Below are 25,769 nucleotides of genomic sequence, written 5' to 3'. Positions count from 1 at the left end.
ACTATTCTTGCTTTAGAACATTTTATATTGGATTGTGACATTATTAAATATTGACTAGTGTTTAATTTAGATGAGCTTAATAAACTGCTAATCTGAGAACAACAGTCTTTCCCTTGTTTTTTAGACCTTTTTTCTGAACATGCTTATTTATGTACATTGTGGAAATCTGATCCTGTTCTTCTCTTCCAATCAGCCAACAGTTCTTTTTGTACCTCTTCTGGAAGTTCATAGAAAACTTTAGGATCAACATCCGAAGGAAGAGTAATTTTCTCAGCAGTAGAATCTTGTTCTCTATTTTCTGCAAGTCCTTCATGATGAGACGCTGCTGCGGTCGGTTGCTTATGGCTATCTGTAGTGCGGTTTTTGGAGAAAAGTTGTTCACTCTGCAAATTTGGAAATGAATGAAAAACAGATACAGTGGGGTTTGTATTTGAAAAGTGGAATCCTTGAGATTTTTTAGGTCCTTGACTCATTCGTTCATCTTTTAAGCTACTGTCTAAAGAATGTGAATAATCCTTTTGGCTAGACAGGTAAGAGGAACTGTTATTTAAGCCTGAGGTTCCTGGTTCACAGGGAGATGATGAGGATATCTGTTTGCTATTAGATAAATTACCTCCAGGATTTAAGGGACTATCTTGCTTTTGCTTTGTAGAAAAGAAAGATAATATTCCTCTAGAGGCTTGTAATGGACAACTCAAACTTCTTTTCCCTTGAACTTTTTCTCTAGATTTTCCAGACAGGATTTCTTCTTGAATATCTACTGGAAGCTGTTTAAAGACTTCTTGGTCAATACCCTCAGGAAGTGAGCAGAGTGAGAAATCATCACTGTTTTGATCTTTAGAAAAACTTATAGTATCTAGTGGAGACTCTCGAGTTCTTGGACTTTCAATTTTTCCAGTTGGTAGAAAATCCCAATTTGTTTTTTTGTCTTTGGAAAATTCCTCCATATGAGTATCTTTCATTTTCTAGAACACAAGGATAACACAATAATTTAGATATCTAATATCTTTAAATATTCATGCTGCTGAAGTGTGAATGTACCTTATTATCTGACCAACGTGTTTCTATCCTACTCAATAACTTCAACCCTTTGGGTCAGCTCCCAACAGCTAGAGATGACGAATCCACCGCAATTAGTCACACCATTGTGTGCATCTTTACTCACTATTCCAGGAAGAGGTTTACTTCATAGATAGCACTTAGCCACCTGGAAAGGATCTTAACAACTGTGGATTCAAACTTCCAGTTCTGTGACTAAAAGAATGATGGCCTAAAAAAGTAAGTGATTCTCCGAGGGATAGCTAAATATTTAAGTATATATGTATAAATATGTATTTATAAATATTTATATGTATGCATAAAGCATCAAGGACTAGTTTTCTAAAAATCCCTATTCTAAACTGTAACATTTAATGGAAAGGAAAAATATATACTTCCATGGTGAAAATCCAACATCATTATTAAGATATAACAACTTTTGAAAAAATTAAATTTATTGGGGTGACATCGGTTAATAAGATTATATAGGTTTCAAGTGTACAATTCTATAATACATGACTTGTATATTGTATTGTGTACCCACCACCCAAAGTCAAATCTTCTTCCTTCACCATATATTTGATCCCCTTAACCCTTTACTTGCCCTTTTATATATTCATGAAATAAAAATTTAAAAACACCTTCAATTCTAATTTGCATAGTTTTTTACATAAAATTTTTCACTTAAAATTTTAAGCATCATAAAAATGTATACACAGCCAAAACCGGTTTGGCTCTGTGGATAGAGCATCTGTCTGCGGACTGAAAGGTCCCAGGTTTGATTCTGGTCAAGGGCAAGTACATTGGTTGCGGGCACATCCCCAGTAGGGGGCGTGCAGGAGGCAGCTGGTCGATGTTTCTCTCTCATCGATGTTTCTAGCTTTCTATCCCTCTCCCTTCCTCTCTGTAAAAAAATCAATAAAATATATTTTAACCCTTTGCACTCGCTTGCTTTTTTCTCGATTCCTTTATTCTAATGCTAACCGTGTCGAGTCACACTCGACATCCGAGTGCAAAAGGTTAAAAAAAAATGTATACACAGTCAAATATAATTCAGAAAACATCAACACAATAACTTCAAAATAAAAGAAGAAGAAGAGATTCGGGCCATTGCCAGACACACACAAGGTGCTTTCACTTATATTTGCCTCTCTAATACCACTGTACATTAATTCTCATTTTATAGATTACAAAGCAAATAGTCAACACCTTTTAAAATTTCAGTTAATAGATGAAATAAAATTGGTCAGAGAAAAATAGTAATTTGAAGAGGGCACTAATTCATTATTTCTGTAACACTATTCTATTCTAATTTTAAACTTATATGTAAATAAAATATTACTAAAATTATACTGACTGATTAATAAATAAAAGAATAAAAACACTTTAAATTAAGAGTTAATAGCAGACGCCCTAACCGATTTGGCTCAGTGGATAGAGCGTCAGCCTACAGACTGCAAGGTCCCAGGTTCGATTCCGGTCAAGGGCATGTACCTTGGTTGCAGGCATATCCCCAGTAGGAGGTGTGCAGGAGACAGCTGATTGATGTTTCTCTCTCATCAATGTTTCTAACTCTCTATCCCTTCCTCTCTGTAAAAAAATCAATATAAGATATTTTTAAAAAAAGAGTTAATTGCAGACATGGACAATTTAGTAAAAGACAATTATTTTATAAAGAAGCCCACATTTAGTAAATAGAGATTTGCTAAAAGGTCATACACAGGGCTTTGTTTTAGTCATCTGAAAATATGACTGGCCTTTGCCTCTCTACTGCCAACCTCTTATTTCTACAATTATAAAATTAGCAGTCATATTCTATCAATATTGCTATCAGAATTCAATTTAATGTCAAAACCAAGAAAATTTAAATACTTTAACAAAACACTGAGGTGGGGTGCTGGTAGCTTATGTATAAATTAACAGACAAAATAATTTGATTTCTAGTATCTAAAAATATTTCCATATGTATGAGCTAATCATCATATTCCTGTATACAATTATGAAATGTTTCAATACTTCCAAAACAGGGAATCTCTATAATGGTTTCTTTTTTACCCAGTGAAGCTTATGTTTTCTTCTTGATCACAGTACAGTATACTTATGAGTAGCAACTGTAATAGGATAGGTATTATATATACGTGTAAGTCACTCAAAAAAACTTAACCCCAAAGAAACTCTAAATAATATCCGCTAAACACAAACTGAGACCTATAACTTAATTACACAAATCCAATAACAGTGTACTTACAAAACTGTGCTTGCCAGAGCATGAAGTTGTTGATAATGATGGTGTTAAGTAATAATCAATAGTCCCTTTCTTAGTAGTATTTAGTGATTTAAGGTTGCAGAAGCATACACTTAAAAGGGTAAGATGAAATGGCATCTTCACATTCACCATGCTTCGAAAAAGTTTCATAAGTATGTCAACCATTGGGGTCATCACATCATAACTTCCTAAATAAAATGTTTAAGAAAACAGTATCTAAACACATTATAAAATAACTAGAGGCCCAGTACATGAAATTCATGCACTCGGCGGTCCCCTCAGCCCGGCCTGCGCCCTCTCGCAGTCTGGGAGCCCACTTGCCTAAGCCATCAGTTGGACATCCTTAGTGCTGCCACGGAGGTGGGAGAGGCTCCCGCCACCACCGTTGTCACCAGCCATGAGCCCGGCTTCTGGTTGAGCAGCACTGCCCCTGTGGGAGCGCACTGACCACCAGGGGGCAGCTCCTGCATTGAGCGTCTGCCCCTGGTGGTCAGTGCGCATCATAGCGACCAGTCGTTCCACCATTCCATCTATTTGCATAGTAGCCTTTTATTATATAGGATTAACATTAAGAGTTTAATATAATTTAAATTAAAATCCTAAATAGATATTATTGGGACATTTTGACAGTATATATGGAAACGAGAACATCTCAACATTACTACCAAATGCCAAATGAGTAAAAGTTTTCAAAAGAGTTGAAATATGGAATATCTGGTTAAGGTAGTAATGACGTCAGGAAATATCTCCCTGTGTTATGCTCTCATATCGATGTTTCTCTCTTCTCCCTTCATCTCCCTCAGAAATCAATAAACTATTCTTTAAAAAGAAAAAAAACAAACACCTAAAGCAAGCAGAAAGAAAAAAACAATGAAGTTGAAATAAATAAAATAGAAAGAATAAAAACAGAAAAAACAATGACAACAAAAGTTGGGTTTTAAAAAAGATCAAAATTGACAAACCTTTGCCAGAATTACAAAGGAAAAAAGAGAATACATAAATTACCAAAATCAGGAGTGAAAAAGGAACTTCACTACAGACTTCACAAAAATTAGAAGAATTATAAGGGAATATTAACAACTTCATGACAACAAATTAGACAACTAGGATGAAATGCATATATTTCTAAACGATACAATATACTAAAACAGACTCAAAATAAATAACAAATCTGAATAAACAGTTAACAAATCAAATTTCTACTTTAAGATCTTTCTACAAACAAAAGCCCAGGACCATGAATACCCAAAACAATTTAGAAAAAAATTGAAGCTGGAGAACTTACACTACCTAATTTCAAGAAAGTATCAAGATAGAGTAGAACTGGTAAAAGGATAAACATATAGATCAATGGAATAAGAACGTCAAGAAATACATTTCTACAAAAATGTTTAGTTTTTTACAAAGGTGTAATGACAGTTCAATGAGGAAAGAATAGTCTTTTCAACAAATTCTGCTGGAACAAATGGATACCTACACGCAAAAGAATGAACTAAGACCCTTACCTTATACCACACATAAAAATTACTCAAAGTGGATCTAAGTTTAAAGCTCAAAACTTTAAAATTTCTAAAAGAAAACAGAAATATCTGTGATCTTTGATTTAGGCAAATAACTTTTAGATATAACACTAAAAGCACTATTCATAAAAGAAAATATAAACACAATGAAATGCCACTACACAGCCTCAAGAATGACTATCATAAAATAAACTGATAATACTAAATGTCAGTGAGAATTTGAAAAAACTGGAATGCTCATACACTGTTGATGAGAATGTAAACTGTTTATAACCACTTTGGGAAAAAATTAAGAAATGTCTTAGAGTTCAACTTACCATAAAACCCAGCAGGTTAAACCAAAGTATATACCCACCCAATGACTTGCCAGCATCATTTTTCATAATAGTCAAAAAAATTGGAAACAATCTAAGTGCTCAAAAAGAAGTTATCTCATGTCATATAATTACAATAGTTTTGTTTTTTCTGAACTTGGGAAGCATTCTTAACTCTTTACTTTTATAATCTATTAAACAACAACGAAGTTTTCTAGTGAAAATTTCTGATGAAGAGTTTTAATAGCTCACTAACCCCCTGTGAAAATCCTCTATCTAGGGATCATATTTCTAATTCAAAATTTGCTCTTTTAAGAGTCTAATTAAATTAAATTATTAGGAAATTAGCTCCTACCTGTCCCTAACTTCTGAACTATGTGGGATGGAATAGAGCACTGACGACTCTCACGGCTACAGTGCTTCTCAGACGAATACCGACGGATTGTTAATCTTACTGTATGTGGCTTCCTTCCATCTTGGCATACTCTAAAGATAAAGAGAAAGGGGAAATAGCAATTTGAAAAATATTACCTAAAGATTTTTAAAAATTGTCAAATTAATTTATAGAAAGATGACAGATTTAGTAACTAAAACAATTATAAATACAGTTGATAAGTAGGCAGTAAGCAATAAAGATCCTGGACTAGCCCAAATAAATTATGCAAAGTCTACACACTAACGCTCTGAAATTTTAAGTGTAAGGCTCTCAGGCCTCACTCAGAATTGAGTGCTATCAGAAAAAGAACAGAAATAAGATGTAATTATAACAAGCAATTTTATAATCCAAGTCCAAATTATAACTAAAAGCAAAATACTAAAATCAACAGGAAATTAAAGAAACAGAGAATCATTCACTGACAGAAACCAATATATGAAAAGTGACAGATTTTTACACATATTTTAAAAAGACAGGATCACAAAAAGAAAAAAAAAATTAATGAGATTACTTTTGTCAAAGAGCACTCCCCAAATAGACCCAAGAGAGCCAATAGTAATGTCACCACTATGTTCCATATTAAGCAATAACTTGAAATATCAATTATATATTCTATTTAGGAAGTACATATACATGCATCCTAAAGAGTGTTCCATCCAGCTCTGGCCAGGTAGCTCAGTTGGTTAGATCATCCTCCTGATACACCAAGGTTTAAGGTTTGATGCCCCATCAGGGCACATATAAGAATCAACCACTAAATACATAAATAAGTGGAATAAATCAATGTTTCTCTTTCTCTCTCTCCTCCCCTTTCTGTTTAAAATCAATAAATATAAAATTTTTTTAAAAATTAGTGTTCCACACAAATGGTCTTGGTTTTGGATGGAACACTAAAACAAAGGTTTTAATAATATAGATAGAAAATTCACTTAAAGAATAGAAAATCTAATTAAAGAAAATATATGTCATTAAAGAATAACATTTTCTTTTTTATGTATGGCAATGAATTAAAAATCAAGTACAAAATACAAATATTGTACACTGTTAAATATACTCAAATTAAGTATTTTGAATTAGAAAATTTCGATTTCTGTAATAATTTTTCTTATTTATCACAAAGTATCTTGATTGCTGATTTACTAAAATAATAAATATCTTAAAGTTTCTGTAAACATATTACTAATTTAAATATTTTCCAGTTAAACTTGTTCTAATAAGTCAATATGCAATTCAAAGACAATGATTTGATTCCTGTAACTAATTAAGACATACTATAAAAAGGTGATATTTTAAGCAATCTTGAACTATTGCCTAGAAACTGGATTAAAAATTAGATGATTTTATACCTCTTACATATCTACATATACTCAGGAAGGAAAACACATTCACACACATGATTATTTTTTGCCAGTCACTTAAAAGGTATTACACCTCAATCACTGAAGTAAGGGGCCATGGCACAGAAGAGAGAATGGCAAGCAGAGAAAAGGATAAATGGTTAATATTTGGTATTGCACAGGTTTACAGCACCTAGACTCATTTCTGGGTTGATTCTTCAAATAAGAGAACCTATACAAGTTGTAATTCTTGTGGTTTTTCTATGTGCGGATCTATTTCTAATGGCCAGGCTTTTCATAATAGTCTTCTATTTAGTTGAAGCAAAGCAGATGACCCACTTTCACAAGCATATTCATGGGCCCAGCCTGAGTCATATCATTGGAGCTAGGTCATCGTCAGCCCCGCTTGCATGCAGCAAATGATGAGCTGCATAGAGAACCACACTGCATGTGACAGCAAAGTTGTAGGAAATTTCACTTCATCAGTTTCTGCTACTTAGAGTCATCCAAAAACCCTTTTCTCTAGTCAGTCAGTCATCCAGGCATCATTACAGAAGCACACCTACCTACCCAAAACTGTTAGACCCATGACACCCCATTTTGAGAAATCAAAGAAATGAGAGGAACAGAGATAATACTCTTCTACGGAGTATTGGAATAGATATATGAAGGCAAAGGAGCATGTCAGAAAGGTGCATGTCTTGTTCTGCTTATGCGAGGCTACTTGTATACTCATAGTCCCAGTGGACACGCTTCATGTACTTACAGACCAGTAAGCTGCACACACCCACATTCACTCTCACTGCTCACACACAGCCCCATTTAGCTATTCTTTTGTCTGACTCCATTTTCTTTCACACAGAGTAAGGCTAAGGAGATATAAGGGTTCTTCTGCTTTCTCTATCGTTGTTGCTCTTAATAACTACCTATCCTCAACCATTATACATTTAGAGGTGCAGGAATTCTAGAAAAATAGATAAAACCCCCTTAGGTAACTATCAGCAGCTTAAGATTCACAATATAACCACAATGTTACTAAAAACCAATGGAACTAGATGGATTAAATTTAGTTAAAAGCATCTGTTACTACCTTTGCAATAGCTTATAATGTAGAGAAATTCAGTGATAAATGATCTATTGTTATACTGATTAGTCTCTAGTTAATCTTTAAGTTCCAAGACAGAACATCAAGTATTCTTTCCAGTACAGAATATATAGGATATGGAAAAATGGAAAAATCACCTGTTCAAAAGACTAGCAAGTAATTCTTGGATCTTACTTTTAGCTTCGACTTCTGATGAACATTTTTTAAGTGAATCTTCTTCACTAAAGGACTACCAAAAAAAGCACAAATAAGGATTACTGTACACCCAAATAAGCATATACAATTACCAGTGTATATGTCAGGTAAATCAACACAGCCTTGACTAACTTACCTCTTGTGCTTAGTTTGAGCCACTTACTAGTTCACTTTTATATTAACTCTTTTTATCTGCAAGTTATACTCCACTAGAAAGTGAACTAGAAGTCAAGAAAATTTTAAAGCTCTAGTAGCAACTCCAAGCTTTCCTGTATGATTACAACGAGGCTATTACTCTCCTAAAACTTGACTTTAACCTTGGGCAAGTTATTTAACTTTTCTAACCTACAGTATCCTCGTCTTAAAAAAACACACACACACACACAAAAACAAAACCCTAGGGAGAGAAAGAGAGGAAAAGGTTATAAATAAACAATAGACCTACCTACATTGAAGCTTTGTGAAAATTAAATGGGTTAATGTAGCCAAGACCGGTTTGGCTCAGTGGATAGAGCATCGGCCTGCGGACTCGAGGGTCCCAGGTTCGATTCCGGTCAAGGGCATGTACATTGGTTGCGGGCACATCCCCAGTAGGGGGTGTGCAGGAGGCGGCTGATCGATGTTTCTCTCTCATCGATGTTTCTAGCTCTCTATCCCTCTCTCTTCCTCTCTGTGAAAATTCAATAAAATATATTTAAAAAAAATAAATAAATGGGTTAATGTACATAAAGTACTTAGTAAAGTGCCTGTCACATAAAAAATAATCAATCAATATGAACTAGGTCTTTTCTCCATCTCCTAAATCATTAGACTTCTCTAAAACCAAGACTTCTAAAAAAATTAAAATATTTTGCCCCATATATGTAATATTAGAGGCCTGGTGCACGGGTTCGTGCACCAGTGGGGTCCCTCAGCCTGGCCTGCGCCCTCTCGCAATCTGGGACGCCTTGGGGGATGTTGGACTGCCGGTTTCGGCCCGATCCCCGCAGGCTAAAACCGGCAGTCCAACATCCCCTGAGGGATGCAGTAGTGTGCAAAGCGGCAAGCAGCCGAGGAGGAGCCTGAGCCCGGCCGGGCACTGCGCCACTCGTGCTCACCTCAGCCCCGCTGTGCCTGCAGCTGCTGCTCGGTAGAGCTGCTGTGGAGGTGGGAGAGGCTTGCGCCACAGCTGCGCTTGTCAGCCATGAGCCCTGCGCCTGGCACCCATTGGTCAGCTAAGCGGCGCTCCCACTGTGGGAGCGCACTGACCACCAGGGGGCAGTTCCTGTGTTGAGCGCCTGCCCCCTGGTGGTCAGTGTGCGTCATAGTGACCGGTCAACCAATCAGTCGCTTAGGTTTTATATATATAGACTAGAGGCCCAGTGCACAAATTCATGCACCAGTGGGGTCCCTCGGCTTGGCCTGTGGAATCAGTCCAAAACCAGTTCTCTGACATCCCCCGAGAGGTCCCGAATTGCGATGAGGGCGCAGGCCAGGTTGAAGGACCCCACCAGTGCATGATCAGGGCTGGGGAGGGATGCAGAAGGTTGGCTAGCCAGGGAGGGACCATGGGAGAGCTCCAGGGCGTGTCTGGCCTGTCTCACTCAGTCCCAATCAGCTGGACCCCAGCAGCAAGCTAACCTATCGGTTGGAGCATCTGCCCCCTGGTGGTCAGTGCACTTCATAGTGAGCAATTGAGTGGCCTTAGCATATTACATTTTGATTGGTTGAATGGCCAACTGGATGACCGGACACTTAGCATATTAGGCTTTTATTATGTAGGATAGGCCAGTGGTCGGCAAACTGCGGCTCGCAAGCCACATGCGGCTCTTTGGCCCCTTGAGTGTGGCTCTTCCACAAAATACCACGGCCTGGGAGAGTCTATTTTGAAGAAGTGGCGTTAGAAGTTTAAGTTTAAAAAATTTGGCTCTCAAAAGAAATTTCAATTGTTGTACTGTTGATATTTGGCTCTGTTGACTAATGAGTTTGCCGACCACTGGGATAAGCTATTGGCTAACTTGAGATTGAAATACTAATTCTTAGATTCAATTTAAGAATATTTTAAAATATATTATAATAAATTAGCTTCCTCACAGGAAAGGGATCATGTACTAACCTAACAAGCAAACTAGATTAGTAAAAACAGCAATAAACTAGAAATCTTTCTCAAATAATATCACAACCAGTAAGTACTACAGTAAAATGTCATTATGCACCTGAGGTGGTCCTGAGGGTGTTACAGGAGAGTTATCTTCTCCAAAACTGAGCTTCTGGATACGCTGAGCAATGGGAATTCCTAATTCCTTTTCTAATATTTTGGAAGAAATGGTTTGAAGATCATGCACACTACTGATACCCAGTGCTTCAAGGCGTTTGGCAGTTTTATAGCCAATACCTAAACAAAACGAAATGCATAGTGTGTTACAATAGCTTTCTCCTTAAAATAAAGCTAATTAAAATACTGTCATTCCTGTATCAACCATGTCTTTAAATTCCATAATGAATATTTTGCTAAGATCAAAGTTCATTAAAAATTAAGATTGTTCTTCTTCTGCTCAGGGCCTTTGAGTTATATGAACCACTTTGAAAACCTAACAGCCCTAATATGTTTAATACAATATAATGAATATAGAGAGAACCAATAAATTCAGTCTTGATAAAATGAGATTTTTACCACCTGTTATATACCACTGTGAAAGTTTTCAAGGATCATGGTGATTTTTCATATAAAGAAAAACTGTCATCAGAGCAATTAAAATTAATTAGCATGTGCTTATTAATTAATCTAACTGATTTCTATACACATACCAAATATTTATCTACAAGTCATATCTGGCAATATTTATCATCCGCATATAATTAAGAGCCAGAAAACAAATAAAAAATTCACATTGGCAAAACTCCTATCATACAGTTTTTTGCAGGAAAACGCAGTCATATTTTATCACAGGAAAAATGTTCAGGCAGTTTAGTGCCCCTTTACTCCTCTCATTTAAAAAATTAATTTTCAGTTATCTGGTTTCCTTGAACAGTAAAGAAGTAAATCAAAAGCAATGGTGTGTAGAGGATATTATTATAGTGGAGTGACAGATATTTTCAAAGCTGAAATAAAAGAGGACTGGCAAGTTGGCAATAAGGAAGGAAAGAGAATGCCTGTTTAAAAAAAACCACAAGAATTCAAAGAGTAAAGCCAAGTAATAGTGTTGAATATCAGTATGCAATCCTCAATGTAGTACAACCTGACATAGTAATTGTTCTTCAAAACACAGATTCAGATTCATCAAAAAAGTTAACAGTTGTAAAACTTATGGCAAGGCAGTGAGTAACACATTTTGGAATCACATAAACACGGGTTAAAAATGTGAAGAAATATAAGGATTAAGTTTCAGTTGTCTTAGAAATTCGCTTTCATAGAATTCTATTATAACATCTTTGTCCCCAGCAATGCCATAGAAACAAAATTTAACATACCAATTATTGATGGTCTATAAAAACCTAAATATTTAATCTTCAAGGTTACAAAGTTGCCCCACAATCTGAATAGATCACCAAACCTTTCAAAAAATCAATTTCCTCATCTTTAACCTTTTGCACTCGGATGTTGAGTGTGACTCGACACGGTTAGCATCGAGATTAAAATTACTCTTTGAATGTATCAATAATTTGAAATATAAAAAAAATCCAAATAAATAAGTTTGTATGAAAAGAAACTCCAGTTTTTTATTCTACTGCCGCGCTTTGTAAAATCTGGGGTATTTAAAAAATTAAATCCTGAGTAGAATAAAGGAATCGAGAAAAAAGCAAGCGAGTGCAAAGGGTTAAAATAAAAACTTCGCCTAAATCTTTGGAAGGTCTCTTGTAACCTAATATTTTATACTAGAGGCCCGGTGCACGAAATTCATGCATGGTGGTGGTGGGGGGTGTGTCCCTCAGCCTGGCCTGCACCTTCTTGCAATCCGGGACCCCTTGGGGGATGTCTGACTGCCGGTTTAGGCTCCCTGCGGGATCGGGCCTAAACCAGCAGTCAGACATCCCTCTCACAATCTGGGACTGCTGGCTCCTAACTGCTCACCTTCCTGCCTGCCTGATCGCCCCTAACCATTCTGCCTGCCTGCCTGATGCCCCTAACTGCTTACCTGCCTGCCTGATTGCCCCTAACTGCTCGCCTGCCTGCCTGATCGCCCCTAATCACCTCTGCCTCGGCCTCCGCTGCGGCGGCTTTTTCCGGAGGACATCCAGAATGACGGCCGGAAGGACGTTTGGCTGTCTGGTCTAATTAGCATATTACCTTTTTATTATTATAGATACTAGTGACCCGGTGCATGGATTTGTGCACATTGAAAGGAAAATTAATTAGAATATTTTAATATCACTATTTGCCCTTTCTCTATAATAGGAGTGTCAACCAAATTCACGATCGACAATGACAGATCAAAACACATGTGAGTGAATGGCGCCAGAGAGAGCTTTATATGTATCACACATGCGTGAGTCAACTTAGCCTTTTATATATATATAGAATAAGTTTGCTTAATTAGACCTGCTTTCCGATTTAGCTAAACTTTTTCCAGCCCAGTGAAGCACCCCAACTTCTCTTTCAGGTAGTTGTCAGCAACACAGCAGTAAATACCAACACAAAGCAGGTTATTATTGTAGATCATGCAGGGAGAACAAAGGGTGAAATATTTAACTGCAGCAGTGTTTGACTATATTCTGCATAGTGAGAAAACCTGAAGTCATTTTTAAGTTCCACCATTTCTTGTTTCTTTTCAGTCGGGTCAAGTTTCTAAACTTTCTAAATCTCCATTTTCTGGCTAATGAAAAGAAAATAGGATTCTACCGAGTCTCCTATCTACCTACTCCAGGACTTCTGTGAGAATCAAATGAGATGAGGCACGTGAAAATGCTTCACAAACATTTGGTTAAATGTTTGTACCCGGCTATAAAGCAAGTCAGGTTCCTGGGCTGAAAAAACTCCAAAGGAGGCTAGTTGCTAGGGAGAGGAAGCCGGGCGTTGCTATGTGACATCATTACCCGGCGCCCACAGAGACTGTTTCTGGTCTGGGCTGTGGGCTGCATTTTGTGCCATGGGTCTTGGCAGCCTTGGTTGTGATTTGGTGGGGTATCGCTCTGGGGTGGTGGTGGGGCCTGTGTCTCACATGGGGGAAGCTGAGTGTTAGTTTGTCGGCGCCAGGTTCATGGTGCCATGTATTTTTAAATGGCCAGTGTGTGTCATGGCAGCTCCTGCATTGAGTGTCTGCCCCCTGGTGGTCAGTGCGTGTCATAGTTTCCGGTCGGATGGATGGACACTTAGCCTTTTACATATATTGATAATCCTCAAATAGAGTTAATAATCTTTAGATGCAATGTACAGTATAAGATTATGAACCAGGGATTGGAAATAAAGGACTATACACTTCCAGTTATAGCTTTCATAATCATATTCAAACTATACAAAAGTAGGTGAAACTAGAAAAGTACTTTTATATATTTCCTAATACAGATTCCCTCCAAAGAACGTTAGCTTGTTTGGTTTTCTTCAAGAACCAAGTATATAGGCTCTAAGAATTAACTACATATATCTATAATTTTTCAAAAAAATACAATAAAATATATACTTTTCAAATATATTTGTCTTACCAGGCATTTCCTTTATGTGTTTCAGACTATGAATGAGATCTTGAGAACTTTCAGGTAGTAAGACTGTTTGTTGATTTGGTTTAAAGATGCCAGAAACCAGTTTTGCCAGTAATTTATTGGAAGCCACTCCAGCACAGCCAGTGAGACCCAGCTGATTGTACATGGCTTCCCGCATCTCTGCCGCAATCTGAGATCCAACAAGTAGTCTGATGTGCAAGACGTCATGCAGGTTTATAGCTATAAAAACAGCCAATGTCATTAAAAGAACCACAAAACAATTTAATTTCCTTTTTTACAAATGAATTTTATTTACAAATGAAGGTTTATTTAACCTAAATTCAATATTCCACCACCACCATACTGCCACCCACTTAACTAATCTGCTCTGTTCTTCACTGGAATTCTGTTAAGTAAGTAAATAACTACAGGGAGTGAACTCGAAGGGCCTGTGATAGAGAATGCACAGACGTGCTTAATGATGAACAGATTATGAAAACTCATCTCCTCATGAAAAATTCCTACTGACAGCAGTAAAACTTTATATTCCTGTTTATCTAGAAGTAAGCATAGAAGTATTACATTAATAAGACAGTTAACATTACAGTTTTAAAGAACTGAATCTAAACTTTATGTACTGGCTGTATGAAAAACAATTTTAAATCTGTCCATATTTAAGAGATCTCTTATGAAAAGTGCAGGGAAATTATCTAGAAACCAATTTTCTTAGGTGTGAAAATGGTCTTACAATTATATGAGACAATCCTTATCCTCAGGTGTACTTACAAATGAAGTGTTATATTGCAATTTACTTTCAAATGGCTTGTCAATCAGTCAACCAATCAATAAAGAGCAAGATAAAGCAAATATGAAAAATGGTAACAATAGTTGTATGGACAAGAAGAGTATAATGAGTGTACTCATGGTATTATATTCTGTCAATTTTTCTGTGGGTTTAAAAAATTTTTAATAAAAACTTGTGGGAAATAGGAAGAATTCATGAAGAATTAGACATTTTCTTTTTAGGTTATAAAACCTAGTTCTCTGTATTATGTTCCAAGCAATAAAGTCTGAGTTTGCTTTAAGAATTACATAGAAACCTACTTGGAACGTTCTTGCTACTTAGTCTTTGTAAGTGACAAGAGACCATAGGTACAAAAGATGGAAAAGCTTCATGTCTTCTTCCAGAAGAGAACTGTAGCTCTCCCCCTTTTCTTTAATATCAGGGAGGTGGAGAACTAGATCGGAGATTGATCACCAGCTCTCAAAAATCAAGGATGAGGAAGCACATGCTGAAACCTAGGAGCAAGATGGTCAGGGCAAGTCTTACACAAAGCAGAGTAGCTGTCTTCCATGTGGTATAATGTGGAAGTCACCAGCAGAGTTGCATATGTTTCAAAGTCTAATTAAATAGTCACTAGAGATACTGCAGCTGATTTTCAAATGCAAATGTCCCTGGAAATACCATCAGCCATTTATACTTTAATCTGAGAAGGAAATGAACCATCCTGCTTTCATGCTAAGAGTTGGCAAAGGTTATCTGAACTAATGAAGTAGGAGCTTGCAAAAGATGGCAGGTAGGCCTGGACGAGCTTCCACAAGGGTTAGCTCAGGGGACAGCATGAGGGTTTTGGTGCCTTGGGGGACTGGAAGCAAGAGGAGACAAAATCAAATGTATTTTGGTCTACCTCAAAATCTTGCTTAAAGATCGCTTTAAGGCAGTGGTCGGCGAACTGCGGCTCGCGAGCCACATGCGGCTCTTTGGCCCCTTGAGTGTGGCTCTTCCACAAAATACCACGGCCTGGGCGAGTCTATTTTGAAGAAGTGGCGTTAGAAGAAGTTTAAGTTTAAAAAATTTGGCTCTCAAAAGAAATTTCAATCGTTGTACTGTTGATATTTGGCTCTGTTGACTAATGAGTTTGCCGACCACTGCTTTAAGAGAATAAAAAGTTATTCTAAAAAGTATATTATCAAGCCAACTCCTGTAACTTAAGAGGTATGAAACTTAAAAAATGGTAATGCGTGGACCATGTCAGAGAAATGAAAAGTGCACAGAGCACTGAGCTACATGAGCAACACCTAATTTTAGCCATCTTAGATTACTGAAATATGGCCGCAACAAAAGCCATAACATTTTCAGAAAGTCAATTAACTTAACTCACAGAACATTAAGCCAAAGAAGATATAGGCATAACCCGCAGACACAGACAACAATAAGGTGATGGCCAGAGGGATGTGGGGGGGGGGGGGGAGGGCAAAGGGGTGGATGCAGGTAGACAAAGGGGGGGGGAGAATGGGGACATCTATAATAGTATCAACAATAAAAATATAAAAAACAAAATAATAAATAGAATAAATAAGAAACCACTTACACTGATTATTGTATACATGACCTGACACAGTCAGCGCTGAAAGGTCATCACTTGGAAGCTGCTGTAGTCTCTTCTCAACCATTTCTGTTAGATCCACAAAATTTTCATCAAATCCAAGTCTCTCAACAACTGGACTAAATTCTTCCAACAACTCTAAATTTAAATAATATTGGAACACAGATGTAACAAGTTATAACTATAATAAATTTAACTATTTTATGCTTACCTCAAGTATGTTGTTAAAAGTTTCACATATTCACAGTTCCACAATATATTTAATAAAACCCTCAGTTAACTGGGATTTTTTTTCTGTGTCACATTTTTAATAAAGACTATATATTTCTAACAAAGTAAGTCCAAAAATGATATTCCCTGGGCAGATACTCATAGCAGATTTAGCGCAATCTCCTATACTTATAGTTACTATATTCTACATTAAATATCAATGGTTATAGTTAATATGATCTTGAACCAGTGGGTCAAAGAATGAATTATGGTCTGCTTAGAAAAGCAAAAGCAATAATATATTCTAGCTATATTTTCCACAGGTGTTTCTAAAGACAAAACAAAAAATTATAATTTCCAATTATTACTGAGCCCAAAAGAAAACTCACTTGATTTTCCAAATACACCGCAATTCAATATTTTAATTAGCCATTCCCCAATTTATTCCTTAAGGACAGAGATGGACCATGATTTACATGTATTTGAATGTCTAGCATCTAGAAAAAACCTAGTCCTTAAGTCAAATGTTTACTAAACTGAACTGAACCAGGATTTAATATAAATTCAAAAGGATGATCTATTCTCATTTTTAGGATTAAGACTAATAACAATTTAGAAATCATTGAGAAGAAACTTCATTTCTCTCTGAATTATCTACTGATACCAGCTGGATAGCAGAAAACATTTATTATTTTTTTCATCTCTGAGGCAAATCTTTACAATTTGAGAATATCTAACACTCTCATACCTACTAACAATATGCTGGGACAAAATCATGTGCAACATATAGCAGTATTCAAAATTTTAAATGCAAATTACCTCTGATCTGGCAATTAAACTCTTATAGATATCCCCATAAAAGTATGCTAAAATTTCCATATGAAAATGTCTACTGAAGCATATATTAGTAAGAGCAAAGAGTTGGTAACAGTCTAATAATCCATCACTGTTAGGAAAACCATAAAATTCATCATTTAGAACAAAAATTTAAAAAAATATATATTTTTATTGATTTCAGAGAGCAAGGGAGAGGGAGAGAGATAGAAACATCAATGATGAGAGAGAATCATTAAATGGCTGCCTCCTGCACGCCCCCTATTGGATATTGAGCCTGCAACCTGGGCATGTGCCCTTGGCTGGATTTGAACCCAGGACCCTTCATTCCACAGGCCGATGCTCTATCCACTGAGCCAAACTGGCTAGGGCAAGAACAAGACATTTTTTAATACAAAGAGCTGCTATTAATAATTATGCAGAGACATTAGGCATAAAGTGGGACATACTGTCTTCATATCACTAGAGGACTGGTTAAGTAAGTATAAACAAAATTCAATGGAATACTGCAGTCGTTAAAAAGAATGAGGAGGAGCTACATGAATGGCATGAAAGATCACTAAGAACAAAGGCAAGATACACAACTTTCTGTATCTTACAATTTCTTCTGTATATACTAAAAATCAACTTCGTAATATTCAGACACACAATTCTGTATAGATGCACAAGTGCTATTTGAGGAATATAGTCTTGTCTTTTCTGCATGGCTGTCCTTCCTCTCCCCTTCCTCCCATTTCAGCACTGCCTCTCCCACTCCAGAAGGTAACTAAAATTAAAAACTTAACCCTAGCTGGTTTAGCTCAGTGGATAGAGCATTGTCCTGCTGATTGAAAGGTCCCAGGTTCAATTTCAGTCAAGGGCACATGCCTGGGTTGTGGGCTCAATCCCCAGTAGGAGGGTGTGCAGGAGGCAGCTGATCAATGATTCTCTCCCATCATGGATGTTTCTCTCTTTCTCTTCCTCTCTTCCTCTCTGAAATTAATAAAAATATATCTACACTAATAAAATAGAAAGATGCAAATTGACTGTACATCCGTGACACCCACCAGCCAAGCAGGAGTGAGTACGCAAATTAACCAAACAAAGATGGTGGGTTAATTTACATACATAGGTGCAGAGTGAAGACTGAAGGCTCCAGCCCGAGCGAAGAGTGAAGAGTGAAGACTGAAGACTGAAGAGGCTTGGCTTCTCTGCTGCAGCAGTAGCGGAGAAGCCAAGCCTCACTGCGGCCGGAGTGGAGAAGCCTAGCCTCAAGGCCTGGGTCCCAGATGCCGGAGGAAAACCGATGCCGGCAGCCAGGGGAAAGAAGGCCTATTGCATGAATCTTTGTGCAACGGGCCTCTAGTATATTTTTTAAAAAGTTAAAACTTAGTATATACCCTCTCATATTTATCTTCCTGTTCATATATACTTGTACACACATATGTGGGGGAGGGGTTTGTGCTATCCTACATAATAAAGCCTAATATGCTTTTATTTTATTTTTTTAGTGTCCAGTCGACCCGTTGGCCATTCAACCAATCAAAGCATAATATGCTAATGATATGCTAAGGTCGCTCAACTGCTTGCTATGACGTGCACTGACCAACAGGGGGCAGACACTCCGACCAGTAGGTTAGCTTGCTGCTAAGGTCCGGTTGATCCGGACTGAGCAAGATGGGCCGGACATGCCCTGGAGCCCTCCCGCAGTCCCACCCTGGCTGGCCAACCTCCTGCATCCCTCCCCAGCCCTGATCATGCACTGGTGGGGTCCCTCAACCTGGCCTGCACCCTCTTTCAATCTGGGACCCCTCAGTTTGAAGAGCCAGTTTTGGCCTAATCCTGCAGGCCAGGCCAGGGACCCCACTGGTGCACGAATTTGTGCACCAGGCCTCTAGTTGTTTTATACACATGGATAAATGTGATATACTTTTTGCATCTTAACTTTTGCTCCCTCAACAAGGTACATATACATACGGCACCTATGCATCCTTTTTCTTTTAAAAAAAAATATATTGTTGATTATATCACTGGGCTAAAGAATATAATATGTAACTTTAACTTTAATTTCTAAATTGCTTTTTCATAAAGGCTGTTTCTACTTTTTCTCACATTCTTTCTTTTTTTTGCAAGTATGATGGATATAAAATCTTAATTTACTAATTCAAATTTCCATAGCCAATAATGAATCTGAGCATTCCTTTTTTCTAGGTAATTACTGGACATGTATTTGCCCTTTATGTCAGGTGTCCATTAATATTTTTGTCATTTTTTTGAGCCTTTTTGCTTGTTAGTTTGTTAGCACTTTTAGTTATATTTAACCCTTTCATCTGAAAACTGCTACAAATACTAAATGAACAAACAAAAACAGGAGCAAAAATACAAATAAATATAAAGCTAGTTTTTAATTATGTTAAACATTACAAAAGCCTCTCCCAACTAACATTAATGCATTAGCCTATAGCATATCTCTCATAATTAATTTAAATTAAAAATTAAAATATTTGGTCCCAGCTGCAGTGGCTCAGTGATTGTGCGTTGACCTATAAATCAGGAGGTCATGGTTCAATTCCTGGTCAGGGCACATGCCTGGGTTGCAGCTTGATCCCGAGTAGGGGGTGTACAGGAGGCAGCCAATCAATGATTCTCATTATTGATGTTTCTATTTCTCCCTCTCTGAAATCAATAAAAATATATTTTCTTAAAAATTAAAATATTTGGCTTTCTTTAGTATATATTCCCATTTCTTCACTATTAAATACTGTTTTACATTTGTTCTTATATTTACATGACACCATTCATGAGACTTCAAACTTCTTTTAACTTTACATTTTTTGCCAAAGTTATTTATATAGTCATCCTCATAAATATTTCAAAAAGTGGGCAAGACCTAAAATAAAGTTATTAGCAAAAAGGAACTGACTTATGGCAATTTACACTTATTAAAATATTCATGTAATGAACAGGCCTCCTATGTAAAAATTAATGGTAAAATAACATTGCCTATAATCTGTACCTGTAACCTTATACGATATCTCTCTGTAACGCGTCAAGTCTTCTCCATTAACTAACACCAGCTGTGGACACTTTTCTTTTGCATCTCTTACATTCATAAGTTTCTTTACTCCAAGTTCCCTAGCTTCATAGTTGCAGGTAACCACCAAATATTTCTGCTGAACACCTATAAAAATAAATATTTATGAGAAAACAGAGCAGAATTAAAGAAACATCTTAAAATATAATTTACTAATTCCATCTTATAATTGTAAGTTGTAAGGCAATCTGTTTTTATAAAAATAAAAAGCTCTAGCCCAGCCGGTGAGGCTCAGTGATTAAGCGGCAATCTATGAACCAGGTCGAAGTTCAGTTCCTGATTAGGGCACACGCCCAATGGGGGTGTGCAAGAGGCAGCCAATCGATGTTTCTCTCTCATCGATATTTCATTCTCTCTCTCCCTCTCACTTCCTCTCTGAAATCAATAAAAATACACTGAGTGGCCAGATTATTATGATCTCTGAATGCATAATAATCTGGCCAGAGTATATCCAATATAATAAAAGGCTAATATGCAAATTGTCCCCTTGACCAGGAGTTCGACCAGCAGGCAGGCCGGCCAACCGCCCATGTCCACTCCCCCTGGCCAGGCTGGTCGGACCCCACCCATGCACGAATTCATGCACCAGGCCTCTAATATATGTATATGTATATGTATATGTATATGTATATGTATATGTATATGTACACACACATACACACTGAATGGCCAGATTATTATGTGTTCAGAGATCATAATAATCTGGCCACTCAGTGTATCCTATCGAATAATAGACAAATATGCAAATTGACCATACCTCTGACACACCCACAAGCCACACCCACCATCCAATCAGAGCGAGTATGCAAATTAACCCAAACTAAGATGGCTACAGCCACAGAGAGCAAGGTTTCCTAGGTAACAGAGGAAGCCAAGCTTTCCACCTGCCCTTGACAGGCCTAAGCCTCCACTCAAGCTACAAAGTTTCAATTATAGAAAGTAAGCAAATTCAAACAAATGGCAGCAGAATGGAGCTTGAGAGAGCAGGCCAGGGTTGCCGCTGGCAACAGGGGAAGCAAAACTTTTCGCACACCCTGGCCAGGCCCACCCGCTTAAGGCAACAAAGTTTCAATTATAATCCCAACACAAATGGCTGCCGGTCGTGGAGGGAGCCCCAGGCTTGGCTCCGCTCCAGGCTACAAAGTTTCAATTGTAGAAGGTAAATAAATTCCAGATACCAGGGCCTCTGCTTGGGTTGCCAGGGGGCGTGGCCGGCCTGCAAACCACCACAGGCCCCTCACTCAGGCCGCCCCACACCCCAAGGGAACCCCCACCTGATCCGGGACGCCCTTCAGGGCGAACCAGCTGGCCCCCACCCCTGTACCAGGCCTCTATCCTATCTAATAAAAGAGTAATATGCAGATTGATCATCGCTGCAACACACAATATAGCTGCCCCCATGTGGACACAAGATGGCCACCACAAGATGGCCAGCAGGAGAGGGCAGTTGGGAGGCACCCGGCCTGCAAGGGAGGGCAGTTGAGAGGGACCAAGCCTGCAAGGGATGGCAGTTGGAGGTGATCAACCCTGCAGGAGAGGGCAGTTAGGGGTGACCAGGCCGGCAGAGGAGGGAAGTTGGGGGCAAACAGGCTGGCAGCAGAGTGGTTAGGGGGTGATCAGGCTGGCAGGCAGAAGCGGTTAGGGGCAATCAGGAAGGGAGGCAGGCAAGCAGTTGGGAGCCAGCAGTCCTGGATTGTGAGAGGAATGTCCGACTGCCCATTTAGGGATCTGACTGCCCACAGAGATCGGGCCTAAACGGGCAGTCGGACATCCCTTGGGGGGGTCCCATATTGGAGAGGGTACAGGCTGGGCTGAGGGACAAACCCCCTCCGTGCACGAATTTCGTGCACCGGGCCTCTAGTATTTAAAATAAAATGACGTATCTTGGTTTAAAAATACAGCGTCTATTCATCAAAGTTCTATAAGTAAAATTTAACAGAAATTTACCACACATCAATATATTCTATGGAGTCTTCAGCAAAAAATACAAAAAAAATCATTACGAAAAAAAAAAAAATCATTACGGAATTTTTTTTCAGGCAATACAAAACCAGAATAATTTATACTGAATTAACTCTATACAACTCTAGCCCATGATTTACCAAAAAATAAAGCAGATGAAAAATAACAGTACAATTACTGGTGCTGCTAGAAAAACTCACTTATCTTCTGAGTAACTGTCCAATGAATATAAAGCAAAGTTCTGTTAACACGTGTCAACCTACAGCAATTATCAGGGATCTCCCCCAATAAATGTTCTAATTTTTGAACTATTCTTCCTAGCCACCTACAGAAAAGATTCGACAGTGAGGGGGCATTCTGAGCCCCCTCCTTATCGAAATGATTAAACCATGATCTACAGCACCTATAGAAATTCTAGTTTATTCAATCTTAGTGGCTTAAGATGGCTAAAAATCTGCTTTCTCTTTCACACAAATTGACTACGTGTTTACCACCATAAAAATAATGTTCACCTAAAATATGATAAACACAAGTACATAGAAAAGAAAGTAAGAGGATTGTGTCAAATTCACTATTTATTAAATGAGGCTTATAAAGTTTACAGCTGGTAGTGAAGCAGAGATTCTGTCCATAAAGCACCTTAAGAACTGCTTCCAAAATCTTTCTAATGTGGTTAATAAATCAGAATACAATAAACATAATAAATGAGTGCTAATCCTCTTACACAATGAGAAACATTCTCGACATTCATAATTACCTAAAGGTTTGCCCTTTAGATCCGGATTTGAGATCATTTCTACTTGTGCATAAAAGCAATCCAGGTCCACATGTACTATCACCCTGGATGAAGGACTTCCTGCTGGCACCACCCGATCATGAACTGATCAAACAAATGCAAAGAAACACACACATATATTCAGGCTGCTTATCATCTCTGAGCAACTGGCAGTTCCTTACAACATGGTGACTGAGGAAAAAAGAATGCAGAGTGATTTTAAAAGTCCTTTCCGGGATTTATTACATCTGTCAAAACATCTAAAAATTACAAAGACATGAGAGCAACTCCATCTACAGTAAGGTCTCCAGCCCTGTTTACTTAGCACTTCTTTGTGCACTTTATTTTTCTCAAGAAGTAATAATTTTGAGGGGCGGGGGAGTAAAAACTTGATTAATAATGGAAGATGCAAGAGGTAATCCTCTCACTTGGGAGTTGATAGTAAAATTTAGGGTAAATTGGAAGGGGCAGAAAAGTTTAAACACTGATTTCAACCAACTTAAAAATTATTCTATGTGGCATGTCCTTACATTAAAAAAAAAAAAAAATCAGCCCTAACTGGTTTGGCTCAGTGGATGGAGCTTCCGCCTGCGGACTGAAGGGTCCCAGGTTCAATTCCGGTTGCAGGCACATACCCAGTGAGGGGTTGTGCAGGAGGCAGCTGATTGATGTTTCTCTCTCATGATGTTTCTAACTTTCTATCCTCTCCCTTCCTCTCTGTAAAAAATCAATAAAATATATTTTTTAAAAATCCGAAATACAAAACTGCAGAAGACAATGTATGCGTTCCAGTGGGCTATATTTAGCTCCCATAAGAGAAAGATTGTGATTCAGTGCTGAATCACCAGTGGCTGGCATATAATAGACCTCCAATAGACGCTTGCTAAATTGAAAGAATGCGTAAATATTTCTTGGATTTAAAAAAAAATAGCTCATGTCAGGGGGGACGGGGAGGTGACTGTTAACATCAGCTGAAAAATAAGGCACGTGAAAGGCAATGTGATACCTGGTTTGGATCCTGGGACAGAAAAAAAAAAAATAGAGTGGGGAAAAAAACCTGGTAAAATGTAAATAAAGCTTGTACTTCGGTGAATAGTGTTATGCCGATATTAATTTCTTAGTTTTGACAAATGTACCATGGTGAGGTAAGATAGTAACATTAGGTAAAACTATTTCTCCAACTTCCGCAAATCTAAAACTATTCCAAACATTTAAAGTTGTTTTTTTTTTTAAAGGGGGGCAGAAAAGGAGAGCCCGGGGTGCGGCGATGCAAGGCAGATGGGAGGCTGGACGCGGGTCACCAGGGAGCGATCACCGCGCACGGGCCTCGTGCTGGGTTCCGAGCCCAGCCGCTCCTCCCGGGACCCCAGCCCTGACGCCTGCGGGACAGGGTTCCCCCTCCCGGGAGGCTCCTCGGCTCTCAGGGGGTCTCGGAGGGGCACCCTCAACGTCTACGAGGTGAAGCCACCCCTCTCGGGTCTCAGCCACAACACACCAGGCAGCAGACAGCCGCCCTCGTGGCCGCGCCAGGAGCCACGCGGGGCGGGGACGGTCACACCCCAACGGCCGCCGCCGCCGCCCCGGGCGTCCGCCCGCCCCGCCCTGCTCCTCGGGCCCGGGCGCACCCGGCGAGCCCACCGACACCCCCGCCTCCGCGCGTTCCATGGCCCGAGCTGCGTCCTCTTCCTCGTCGCGGGCGCCTTCCTCCTCGGGCTCCGCCCCCAGCTCCTCCCCCCCGCGGCGGCCAACCGTAGCGCAGCTTCCGGCCGCTTCCGCCCGGTCTCTAGGGAAACCGGGGGCCCGCCCCCAGCCGCCGCAGCCCTCGCGCCTGCGCGGTCTGGGCCGACTGGCCAGTTGCCCGGATGGACGCGCGGGCTGGGAATCGCGGGGATCCACGTGCGGAGGTTTCCTACCGCCCGGTCGAGGCCGGAAGGGAGGGGTTGCCATCCCAAACTGCTCTTTTTTTTTTTAGGTCAGCGATGTTAGTACTCTTCATCTTTACCCGGAGGCCAGCCAGTTCTGCCGATCAATTGTTAGGAAAATCACTACCATGTAGACACTGAACGATTTATGGGGATGGGGGTGGGGGAATGGGTGAAAATTATGGCAAGAGCAAGGCGGCCATATAAACGAATATGATTAGCAAGTATGTTAAAGTTTATTGCATTTTGTTTGTTGTTTGATTCAAAGAGATCGTACCAAATTGGACCCCTGAATTTTTAAAAATCTAAACTGAGTAGAATTTTAATACATGAGTCAGATAAAATCTCTAATCCAGACCATCAACTTGTGTGACTCTGTGCAGGTTATGTAAACTACTCTGAGCCTCAGTTTATCCACTGTAAAATAATAAAAGTCCTGCCTTGGCCGGCGGCTCACTTGGTTGGAGCATCTTCCCCTGCACCAAGAGGGTTCAGGTTCCATTCCTGGTCAAGGCACATGCCTAGATCTCGGGTTCCATCCTCCGAGGGGAGGCAACCAATCATGATTCTCTCCCATTTCTCTCTCTCTCTCTTCCTCTCTCTAAAATCATTAAACATATCCTTGGGTGAGATTTTCCAAATTATCCCACCTAATAAAAGGGTGATATGCAAATTGTCCCCTCCACTGGGAGTCTGACCAGGGAGCCCCTTCTCCCAGCTGGTCCTGCCCCCAATCAGCCCCCCACACTCAGATCGGGGGTGGGGCCGGCCCACCAACT

General features: G+C 39.0%; 1 protein-coding gene across 4 annotated transcripts; it reads right to left on the bottom strand.

Moving 5' to 3' along the window:
- Positions 1–133: 133 nt before the first annotated feature.
- POLI (DNA polymerase iota) lies at positions 134–24,773 on the bottom strand. 4 transcript variants are annotated; one of them, XM_028155685.2, is made up of 10 exons: positions 24,694–24,773; positions 23,051–23,173; positions 20,254–20,418; positions 16,200–16,352; positions 13,831–14,067; positions 10,407–10,585; positions 8,154–8,245; positions 5,494–5,624; positions 3,287–3,492; positions 134–965 (listed from the first exon to the last, which is right to left on the bottom strand). In XM_028155685.2, exons 1-10 carry the CDS (start codon positions 24,731–24,733, stop codon positions 144–146), a joined length of 2,148 nt encoding a protein of 715 aa, XP_028011486.2. In that variant the 5' UTR covers positions 24,734–24,773; the 3' UTR covers positions 134–143. The 4 variants fall into 4 exon arrangements, with proteins under 4 accessions (XP_028011486.2, XP_054580419.1, XP_054580417.1 ...); XM_054724444.1 differs by lacking the exons at positions 13,831–14,067; positions 24,694–24,773 and having other exon boundaries at positions 23,051–23,102; XM_054724442.1 differs by lacking the exons at positions 20,254–20,418; positions 23,051–23,173; positions 24,694–24,773 and having other exon boundaries at positions 16,202–16,260.
- Positions 24,774–25,769: the final 996 nt, after the last annotated feature.

The sequence above is a fragment of the Eptesicus fuscus genome, chromosome 12 (genome assembly GCF_027574615.1).
Source record: "Eptesicus fuscus isolate TK198812 chromosome 12, DD_ASM_mEF_20220401, whole genome shotgun sequence".
NCBI lineage: Eukaryota > Metazoa > Chordata > Mammalia > Chiroptera > Vespertilionidae > Eptesicus > Eptesicus fuscus.
Note: the sequence above shows the minus strand (reverse complement) of the source record. Positions and strands in the feature narration are given on the sequence as shown.